This window comes from Toxotes jaculatrix, chromosome 11 (assembly GCF_017976425.1).
Source record: "Toxotes jaculatrix isolate fToxJac2 chromosome 11, fToxJac2.pri, whole genome shotgun sequence".
Taxonomy (NCBI): domain Eukaryota; kingdom Metazoa; phylum Chordata; class Actinopteri; family Toxotidae; genus Toxotes; species Toxotes jaculatrix.
The window spans coordinates 1,125,218-1,136,881 of NC_054404.1; the positions used below are offsets into that span (position 1 = coordinate 1,125,218).

Here is an 11,664-nt window from a genome sequence, read left to right on the forward strand (position 1 = left end):
GTTATATTTTCACCTCAGGCTGTCGTCCAGCATTTTGCACCTTTAATAGTTTCCACTGTTCTTCTGTTCTAACCCTGTGATTTGTATTTGTAGATTTATACTGATACTGATGAAAGTCTGCAGGTCTGAACCAGGTCTGAACCAGGTCTGAACCAGGTCTGAACCAGGTCTGAACCAGGTCTGAAGCAGGTCTGATTCAGGTCTGATTCAGGTCTGATTCAGGTCTGAACCAGGTCTGATTCAGGTCTGATTCAGGTCTGAACCAGTTCTGATTCAGGTCTGAAGCAGGTCTGAGGCAGGTCTGAAGCAGGTCTGAAGCAGGTCTGATTCAGGTCTGAAGCAGGTCTGATTCAGGTCTGAAGCAGGTCTGAGGCAGGTCTGAAGCAGGTCTGAAGCAGGTCTGATTCAGGTCTGAAGCAGGTCTGAAGCAGGTCTGATTCAGGTCTGAAGCAGGTCTGAAGCAGGTCTGAAGCAGGTCTGAAGCAGGTCTGATTCAGGTCTGAAGCAGGTCTGATTCAGGTCTGAAGCAGGTCTGAAGCAGGTCTGAAGCAGGTCTGAAGCAGGTCTGATTCAGGTCTGAAGCAGGTCTGAAGCAGGTCTGATTCAGGTCTGATTCAGGTCTGAAGCAGGTCTGATTCAGGTCTGATTCAGGTCTGAAGCAGGTCTGAAGCAGTTCTGATTCAGGTCTGAAGCAGGTCTGAGGCAGGTCTGAAGCAGGTCTGAAGCAGGTCTGATTCAGGTCTGATTCAGGTCTGAAGCAGGTCTGAAGCAGGTCTGAAGCAGGTCTGAAGCAGGTCTGATTCAGGTCTGATTCAGGTCTGAAGCAGGTCTGAAGCAGGTCTGAACCAGGTCTGATTCAGGTCTGATTCAGGTCTGATTCAGGTCTGAACCAGGTCTCTGATGAACCACCTGCACTGTTGCTGTTGAGCTGTAAACTGAAATTTTAGCATGAAATGTAAGTGGAAGAAAGCTGCAGCTAAACAGCTGATCAGGTGGAATAAGAGCAGTTTGATGTCAGACGGTCATGCAGCAGCTGTGTGTGTGTGTGTGTGTCGCTGAGGTCTGGAGAAGGTGCGTTTGTTTTAGTGTGTCCATGCGCACCTTCAGCGCGGAGACAGGTCAAATATCCTGCAGGTGTTTGTCACAGGAAACTGGGGCTCAGCTCTTTCATACTATACCTGAGTCGAGGCACTTACTTGCTCACAGCTCTGTAAACGGAGATGGGAAGATCATCTTTACATCACATCCTGTGAGGTCAAAAGGTCACCAGTTCACATCAGGATACGATGAGGAGAAGAGGTTTTCCCATGATGCCCTGAGGGCGCGAGGAAACGCAGCAGGAGCAGAAAGCCTCATCACACACTGATGCAGATCTACAGTGACGCCTGGAGAAGCAAATGGATTTCAGAGCTGAAGGAGGGAAGTTTTCCTCGGGACGCACTGAGAACAAAGATGAACAGTGGTTTGCACAGAAAGCTGAAGGAACACACCTCTAACGCCTCACTTTAATCATGACTGATGAGTGTATCAGCGAGAAAGGTGAGAACGAGTAGAGTGTGAATTTATCTCATGAGCAACGTCTCACTGCTGCCGGGAAACAGAAGAGTCAGCAGGCCCTTTAAACCGGTCCGGCACTCAGGAGTTCAGGTCCTCTTCCTGTTTCTCTTCCTGTTCCTGACGTCACATGAAGAAAGCAGCCGACAGAATGACTGAACACCTGGTGAAGCAGACAGTAACGTCAGCTGGTCACGCGTCAGCTTCACAGCACAGGCAGTCTCATTTCCCCGCCCTGAAAAACAAGAAGCTCTGAGATCAGGAAAGATGTGTTTTCATTTTTTTCACTTCCAGCATCAGAAACCAAACCGACGCAGCAGGACTGTACGAAAGCTGAACACAGAAAAAACAGAAGAACAAACCAGGAGAAGAAGCTGGAGACAGGTTTTAATAACCAGGTCGCAGTCGTTCCTTTTAAATAAACATACAGGGAACATGACTCGTTAGGGCTGAGGCTCAGTCTGATCTGTGTTTTACACTCAGCATCAGATCTGAGCCAACGTTTCTCTGACACGTTCATGGAAAAGCAGCAGGTTGCTCCACTCTACCACCAACCTGTGAGGAAGGAGTAAGACCACACTCAGCCCCGATCAGGTACAAATATATATCAAAATCAATCAATCATCAATCCATCCACATCCCAGTCAGAGATTCACTCCCAGCAGAGGTTACAGTCTGTGCAGAGTAAAGAGTGTTTAAACCTTCAGAGGAGGACAGAGCAGAGCAGGACGAGACAGGTCAGAGGGAGACGACGTCCTCAGAGCTGCTGCTGATGGACTCTGTGTCCACAGGACACATTTTAGACTCATAGAAAACAAGACGTCAACTTCAGGGAATTTTTTTTTAACGATTTTCTGAGAAATGACCGAACAATCATTTAAGAATCTGCAGTTTATCGGAATAATTGTCAGTTCAAACATGAAACATTCTTAAATTGAGTTTTTTCAGAGACTCTGTTCATTCATGTTTGACTCTCTGTCCGTGTCTCTGTCTGTGTCTCTGTCCGTGTCTCTGTCCGTCAAACTGCTGAATTTGAATTTGAATTTCTGAATCCAGGTTTTGTTGCTGTGACACTGGAACAACAGTTTTAAGGTCAACTTATTTCTCTTTCCCTCTTTATCATATAATCACCTTTAATAAAACACAACAATATTGTTAATGTGTCATCACCTTTGACCTTTGACCTCCCTGCCTCTGAATTTAAAACATCTGTACCACGAATCACAAAGTTTCCTCACAGCTTTTTATGTTAGAAAATAAAAACTTCACAGTCAGTCCCATGAAGATGCTGTTTCCCAAGATCCCAATTATATTAAAAAAAAAACAACAACAACAACAAACATCCCAAATCCAGCCACAGTCAAACTCTTGGTCCCTCCGTCAGTAAATGATTCCACATACAGTCTGTGTTTCCTCTGAAGTCGGGATCAAACTCACACAACGAGCTTCGGTCTCTAAAGTTTCCGTGTTGTCGTCCAGCCCGGGCAGGAAATCAGTCTCATCAGCGTCTGGATATCTGACCTGAGCTACCAGGAATCAATCAAGTATGTGAAAGTACCGAAACAGTGCTGGCCCGGCTCAGCACGGTCAGGGTCGGTACTGTCTGTACTGTGAAGACAGAGGGTTGTTCGTTCCAAACCGGAGCGGTGCCGTGGACGCTCCAAAGGGAGTTCTGTAACTCTGAGATGAAGGCACCCCTACACCCAGTCCAAAACCAGTCCCCAGACCCTGCACACCCAGTCCCAGCCCGCCACCGGGCTGCCCTAAGCCCTGATTCAGCATCCCCGTGTAGGGAGATGCACCGTAGGCGAGTCCCAGGCCGCCATAGGGTCTGTGGGTGTGGTGTCCTGGAGCAGGGAGGACCACCGGCTGCACGTTTCTCCCCGGTGTGTCAAAGGAGAACTCCGGAGGAGGGCTGCTGGGTTTGGAGGGCGTGGAGGTCAGCGGGTCCAGCTCTCCTCCTGAGGACAGGAGAGGAGGCAGAGAGGAGGAGGACAGGGGGGCGTAGCCTTCAGCCAGGCCTAGAGGGGGAACAGAGGGGGAGGAGGAGGACAGGGCCCCGGTGAGGAGAGGTCTGGTCCAGTCGTCCTTGAAGATCTGGACGGTCAGCGTGGAGACGAGCGGCAGCAGCCGGTTGGTGACGTGAGCCAGAACCAGCTGCTCGTTGGCATCACGACGGATACGAACGTGAACGGAGCCGGCCTGAGAGGGGTGGAGAGGGACGTGCAGCGGGAAGAGAGGGGCAGGAAGAGGGGCAGATGGGTGGGAAGATCAGGAAGAAGGGGCAGAATGTAAATATGTACATTGAGATTCTACAGACACAAAGATATGTATTATTTATTTATCACTGTGCGTCTCACCTCAACATTAACCTCTGACCTTTAAACATTAAACTCAAGCCTTCAGCTTGGCCTTGTTTCCTAAATCTACCCTCATGGGAATATTCAGTCTTCAAAAGGACAGACTGCACACGCAGACACACACACAGACACACACACACAGACACACACAGAGACACACAGAGACACACAGACACACAAACGCAGACACACAAACGCAGACACACAGAGACACACAGAGACACACAGAGACACACACACACACACACACACGCAGACACATGCAGACACACAGACACAGACACACACACACACAGTCACAGACACACACACACACAGTCACACACACACACAGACACACAGAGACACACAGAGACACACACACGCAGACACACAGTCACAGACACAGACACACACAGACACACACAGTGAGTCCCCCGAGGGGCAGAAGTGCAGTCAGAGGGTCAAATCAGTTTGGACAGCTGCTCTGTTAGCAGTGGGCCAACAACCAACAGTTGTGTAACTGCAGCAACATCAGTGAGAACAACAACAGGAGCAGCAGCATCGATAACATGAATAAAAACAACAATAAAAGCAGCATCAGGGCTGAGATAAACAGAGGACACTGCTCCACCTAGAGGCAGCAGGAGGTACAACTGCTCCTCACACACACACACACACACACACACACACACACACACACACACACACACACACACACACACACACACACACTACACAAACTACCATGAACATCAGCTCATTTTCCTCCATAAAAACAATTTCCAGAAAGTTGACATTAACTTTTCAGTCTGTGAGTTAAAATCCTGTAGAAGGAGTGTACGGGTGCAGTACGGGTGCAGTACGGGTGCAGTACGGGTGTAGTACGGGTGTAGTACGGGTGTAGTACGGGTGCAGTACGGGTGTAGTACGGGTGTAGTATGGGTGCAGTACGGGTGCAGTATGGGTGAAGGGTTGTAGACTCACCTCTTCAGCCTCTCATCATGAACACATGACTGAACACGCTCCTTCCTTGTTTGTCAGCTTGGTACTTGTTCTCTGTGCAGTGCTGCTGTTTGGATTTCATCCAGATAATCTTTACTTTTATTCATTTACTCTGATCCTCTAATTTATGTCTGTGTTTCTGTTTGATTGTAATCATCAGTCAAACAGTCCCATAATTTCATCAGAGTAAAACCCTGTGGTCAGAGTGTGGAGGTAAAGAACTGAGAGTGTGTGATATTTAAACATGAGCTGTAAATAAGGACGAATGAACACAACAATTCAATTAGCTCTAATTAATAAACTGTGTCTCATCATCACAACACAGTGTTTCTGCAAACAGACACTCAGACAGTGGTGTGTGTGTGTGTGTGCACTGTCTGTACAGGGTGTGTGTGTGTGTTCCCCAGGACCATGAAAGCCATGGGCTTGCTTGCTGTTGGTACGACAATGTACAACAGAGACAACAACAACTGAAGACACACAACAACAGAGTTCCCTCCAAAAACTGGAGAGAGAGAGAGAGAGAGAGAGAGAGAGACGGGGGGGTCCCTCCGCATGAATGACTTGTTCTTTCTTTTCATCTGAGTGGACAAATCCCTGCAGATCGTTGCTGTGAACCAACGAATGACAGAGAGGGATGAAGAAGATGGGGGGGGGGGGGGGGGGGGGGGGGCAGAGGGAGGGAATAATGATCGAAAACAGGATGAAACAAAGGTGTAACGTTGGAGAGAGAGGACAAGGCGACAGAGACGGAGGGACCATAAACTCCACAGAAGCTGAATCAGGTTTACATCAGTGATCTCAGTGCTGAGCCTGAATCAGCACAGGGCCCACAGGCTGAGCCTGAATCAGCACAGGGCCCACAGGCTGAGCCTGAATCAGCACAGGACCCACAGGCTGAGCCTGAATCACCACAGGACCCACAGGCTGAGCCTGAATCAGCACAGGACCCACAGGCTGAGCCTGAATCAGCACAGGACCCACAGGCTGAGCCTGAATCAGCACAGGACCCACAGGCTGAGCCTGAATCAGCACAGGACCCACAGGCTGAGCCTGAATCAGCACAGGACCCACAGGCTGAGCCTGAATCAGCACAGGACCCACAGGCTGAGCCTGAATCAGCACAGGACCCACAGGCTGAGCCTGAATCACCACAGGACCCACAGGCTGAGCCTGAATCAGCACAGGACCCACAGGCTGAGCACTGAAACAAATTAATCCCAAATTAGTTTAAGAATTTTCTCCCCCAAAGCACAATGTCATCAAAGTCAGCTGCTGCGTTATTACCTTATGATGTGGTCCTGCTTCGCTAAGCAGCCAAACCTGTTTTACTCAATTAGTTTATATCAAGTTTGCAAGGTGCATAAATCAAACTGCCACAAACGGCACAGCTCCAGCTGGTTAAAGTCCAACCAAACCGAGCTGTCAGCAGCCACATGACAAACTGCTGAAACTTTTCCCAGGGAACAGGAACCTTTCCAGGAGCTACCTGCACCTCCACCAGAGCTGGAGAGGGTTTTACCCCCGGGCGTCCCTGCTCAGGGGGTAAAATGTCCTGAAGGTTCAGGAACATTTGCAGCGGTGAGCAGTGGTGTCCATTTTCACTTTATATGTTATCATCATGCTGTATTGAAACACAATGAGCTGGGACAGTGAGCCCGGACATTAGTTCTTAAGTTCTTCTGAAACTTAAGTTCTTCTGTCCTTTTAGAACTTTTGGTGGTTTTAGGCTTAACTGACATTTCCCAGCTCTTTGGCTGTTAAACGTACCAGAGACCCGAAGCCAACAGTCCAGAAGTGCTCGTTGCGAACCTCTAGCACTCCGTCCAGAGTCGACACCTGATTGGACACAAATAGGATCAATTAGCCAATAAGAATCTGTCATGAGCTTCATATTCTTTCATTCAGGAGTCAGATGACTTATGATCTTTTTGGCTTTTAAACCTGTGACATTTTCTCAGCAGTGACTCGAATCAGTGAGTGTGAAGAATCAGATCAACATCCTTACCTGTTAAAATCTAAAGCAATCCTCTTTTAAATGGATATTACAGTTGTGTATGACAGTATACAGGTGCAGGGGTAACGCTGACTCACCTCTCTCAGCAGTTTGTCCAGCTGGCCGATGATGTGCGAGGGCGTCGTCTGTGGACAGGAGAAAACAAAACGATAATTAAGCTTCTTCAAAACCTTTAATGTTTGTTAGTTTTGTTTATTTCAGACATAACAAACAACAACAACAACAGGAGACAGGTTGGTCTCACCTGCAGCAGCACTTTGCCACTGTAGACGCTCATGGGATACATGGTGCCGAAGGTCATGAGAGCAATGGCGACTGCTGACGCTGTGTCCACCGCATTATAGTTACTGAACACACACAAACACACATCAGAAGGTGAAGTTCAGTTCAGATAAAGATCAGGACACGTTTCGGCGGCTGAACGCCGACTGGTGCTGCTGAATCAGGGGATTTATCAGCCACAGATTAATCCTTACTTGATTTCTATGAGCATGTAGGTGATGCAGAGGGACAGAGCTCCTGCCATGTTGATCAGGACAAATGGGTTCATACGAGGCAGCAGCACACTGCTGAGACCTGGAACGATGCCGCACAAACTGTACACACACACACACACGCACGCACACACACACACACACACACAACAACAACAAAAACAAACAACAAAGAAACCGGATTAGTGCACACGATCACCTCCAGCAGGAAAGCAAACCTCAGACTGCTGAAGCCTCATATTTCATAAAAACCTTTAAATTCATTTTGACACAAAACGGCAACTGTGACCTTTGTCCCCGTCAGTTACACAGGAAGGACGCTATGAGGACACACACTGCAGTGTAACTCATCTGATGGTTCAGTTTTACCTGGCTCTGCCTAACCACTACGTGACTCTGAGTTCTGTAGCGCTGGAGGACCTGTTCTGCCTGCACCTCTGTGATGCAGGTGCAGGTCTGGAGAAGAGGTTCTATTATTTCCTATGCTACATAAGTCAAACAGTCCCAGAAACACATACTGTCCACAGAGGACTGGGTACGTTTCCTCAGAGATAAATCCCTCTGTTTATGTTTGTCTTTAGGATTTAGGCCTTTAACCCAATCAAACCATCATAATGACTTTAGGGAACTCAAACTGGAGCTGATGGGATCATTCTTGTTTTGCTTCATGTTACTCTGGTCTAAGGTTTAAGTCGGCAGTCTGAGCTCCACCCAGACTCCTCTGCTTCAACCACTGTGACTCTAAGTTAATGCTGCCCCCTGACAAAGCTCCATTCATGAAAAATGCTTAAAACGCTCATTTTAGCTCAAACACTGAACACTGACACTGAGCAGGTAACAACCCCTGTCCATGAGGAACCGGACCCTTCCATGATCATTTCTATCACTAACTGGTCTTTAGGATAATGTTTGACTTTGTACTGAAGCAAACCGAGTGTGAACCCTGTTTGTCCCTGTTCGTCCCTGCAGGGAAAACCAGACCAGCAGACAGTTGTTGTTCAGCTGATTCCCCAAAACCCCAAACAGAGGCGACCCCAAACGCTCTCTGGGTAACACACCCAGCCCGGCGTTCCTGGAACCGATTAACGGTCAATGAATGCACCTCCGGGCAGATCGGTGCTGCACTGTGTGTCAGATTGGATTTCCAATACGTCAAAGTCCAGCGCTCTGAAGCCGCCACGGTCGATGGCGTGGACCACGGTCACAGACATGAAGAGGAGCTACGGCGGCTCGGTGCCACGAGGTGTTTGTTTATGGAGCTCGGTTTTATTTCAGAGCTCATCGCTCTCAGGTGCTGTCTTTGGATGGACGACTGTCTTCCTGTCCCCAGGTTATCGCACTGGCTGACTTTTGTTTCCGACATTTTACAGTTGCTGCTGCTCTGAGTCCTGATCGGTCCTGTGGTTCACAGCAGGATCTGAGATCTCAGACCTTTTTGCTACTCACTGTCCCAAAAACACGTTCTATTCATCAGAAATGACTTCACTCAGTAATAACACATTAACTGCTGCTGTCTTCAGAAGGTCTCAGACGTCTCAGCGGGACTCTTCCTGCCTAAATAAAGGAAATTTAAACTGAAAAGAATGAGTGGATGTGGACGCGGGTGTCTTTGGGCTGGACAGCAGAGACAGACAGTGGTGTGATATCATCAGGGACAGATCTTGCAGCGGCTCCTCAGACAGAATAACGGAGGGACGGCGAGGGACCGTTTGACAGCAGCCGCGATGATGTTACTGGGACGTATGAGCACATGTTGTGATTCACTGCTGGACGCTCTGTGCTCGTATCAAAGCCACAGATCAGTCACTAACACTGGGAGCCAGAAGTAAAACGAAGCAATGAGTCAAACATTTGAGCCACTGGGTTCGTTCGCCAGCTTCAGAGGACGTTTTTCTCTCCCTGAGACAATTCTGATTCATGCAGGAAATAAGGTTTAACAAGCATCTGCTGATCTTTGATGATTACTGTGTCCTGTATGTTACATTTACATCTTAATTTATCTAAAACTGAAATGACGAAGAGGATAAAACAGTAAACCGAAGAGTCTCCGATCTCAGAGTTTAGGGACGAAGTCGTTTCACCGCTTTTACTCTCACTTTAAATTCTGAGCCCTAAAACTGATCTGAGTTCAGACGTTTAAAACACAACGAAAATCAAAGCATCAAAGTGTCTGACAGAGGAAGGAAGGGGAGAGGAAAAGTAATGATGTGATAAAAGAAAGAAAGAACGACGACACACTGAGATCTGAGGATGAGATTGACAATCCCAGAGATCCCATAATCCCGATGGATGCATTGATATAATTTGACATGTGACCTTTTGTGTATGTGTGTGTTAATCCAGACACGTTGCAGAGAGCGAGGGATTAAAGCACAGAGGCAAACAAACCCTGTGTGTCGGCTCCAAACTGGACTGATTGATGAGCAGAGAACAGAAAAACGTTAACACTGATCACACAGATTTAACATTCTGTGTTTTAAACTGTTGGTGTCAAAACTAAATGTGAGAAATTTAGCTTCTACATTTCGTCCCTGCTGAGTTCTGTCTCCATCAGCAGGTTTAATGTTTACAGGGCGGTGCCCGAGCCGCTCCAGTTAAACACACCTGGCTAAGAAACGATCACAAAGACGGAGATGGGGTTTAACCAGAGGGAAATCCCACACCCCCTGTTATCTAAGACGATAAATAATAAAAATATGTATCATAAAAATAAAAAACAGTTTTAAGTTCATTCAAGTTCTTTTGTACAAAAGTATTGGGACAAGAATCAGAACCAGGATCTGATAAAAACCTGCAAAAACCTTCTTTTAAATTTAATATCTCACACGCACGCACGCACGCACGCACACACGCACACACACACACACACACAAGCGTGGGCTTCCTGCTGGTGAGGCTGACAGAGCAGCGAGCTTTATATAACTCAGACCCTGCTGAGGTTAAGTGGGGACAGGGCATTACAACACAGACAGTAGGACACACACAAATACACACACACACACTCACAGTCAAGGAAACACACACTGGAAAATGCACACATACACACACATGCAGACAGGCTCCTGCGCAGCCACACACACAATGTATGAAGGGATACAGAGCATCGCTCTCTCTCTCTCACAAACGCACACACACACACACACACAGAGTCAAAGAGTGGAAACTAGGCTGGGACGTCCTGTTCATTTCTGTCCTCTCAGCCAATCACAGCTCAGTTCTGCTGCACAACTCTCCGGGCTGTCTCCCTGAGTAACCTGCACCAAGTGAGCTGCAGACTGTGTGTGTGTGTGTGTATATACATACATTGCATACTTCACCCACTTCAGTTGTGGTAACACACAGTGGGAGGTGATATTCATCACAACAGACAACACTGAGCTGGAGTCAGTCTGCATGTTGCTATGACGACAGACAGGAAGCAGCAGGACTCCTGACGTGAGGATGCAGATGACTTGAAAAATTAATTCCTCTCCTTTGTAACTGATGAGCTGATTTAGCAATTTTCTTTATCGATATCAGAAATTTGTTGAAAGAGACGACAAACGCACTGCTCTCACTTCACTTTGCTCCCGACTCTGTCACGTCTGTTTTATCTGCTGACTTAATCATCTGGACACATTTTAAATATAATCTGCAGGTTTGAGCAAAGCTCGTCATTTCAACACGAGTTTGAAATGGTGGAGCGGCTTGGAGGAACGCCGCAGCCCACAGTTATTCTCATTTTATTGATTGTTTACTGTTTGCTTTACAAAAGGTGAAAAAAGTCTAAGTTGATTCAACTGTTTTGTCCAAAATCCCCAAAATATTCTGTATATTTTTATAGAAGAGAAATAAAAGCAGAAATCAAAGTTCTCACATGAGGGAAACGTGTGTGTGAATAACTGACTCCTTTAGTTTTAGATGATTATTAGAGATGATGTTGGCTAATATTAATCATCTGATAGTTTGAGCTGTGAGCCTGTGGAGTGGCTCAGGTTAGAGACCTGCCTGAGACAATGATGGGTTTTTAATTTAAATCAGCACGGACGATAACAAGGTCGCTGCAGAACAACGTGCTGTATATAAATAATTCTACAAGAAACCAACAGAAAACTGCAGTAACACTGATCCTGGGTCAGGACACACACCTGAGAGGTGATCACTCTGCTATGGACAAAGTGTAGTTTTACCAAAAGATCTCTCTGATATCAGGGCTGCTGTTACAGTGACCTGTGACCTGTGACCCTTAAACCCAGATCATCCAGGGAGGGGGTGT

The 11,664-nt window shown here is 47.2% G+C and overlaps 1 protein-coding gene across 1 annotated transcript in view; it reads right to left on the reverse strand.

Moving 5' to 3' along the window:
* Positions 1-1,924: 1,924 nt before the first annotated feature.
* The window catches only part of slc30a6 (solute carrier family 30 member 6), a 43,754-nt gene continuing 34,014 nt past the window's right edge, over positions 1,925-11,664 (reverse strand). Inside the window, exons 10-16 of the mRNA XM_041050362.1 lie at positions 9,206-9,221; positions 9,077-9,082; positions 7,392-7,514; positions 7,160-7,262; positions 6,993-7,040; positions 6,669-6,737; positions 1,925-3,756 (exon numbers count right to left, since the gene is read on the reverse strand). Of these exons, the coding sequence (XP_040906296.1) occupies positions 3,142-3,756; positions 6,669-6,737; positions 6,993-7,040; positions 7,160-7,262; positions 7,392-7,514; positions 9,077-9,082; positions 9,206-9,221 (980 nt within the window). The 3' untranslated portion in view covers positions 1,925-3,141. The remainder of the gene's footprint in view (positions 3,757-6,668; positions 6,738-6,992; positions 7,041-7,159; positions 7,263-7,391; positions 7,515-9,076; positions 9,083-9,205; positions 9,222-11,664) is intronic.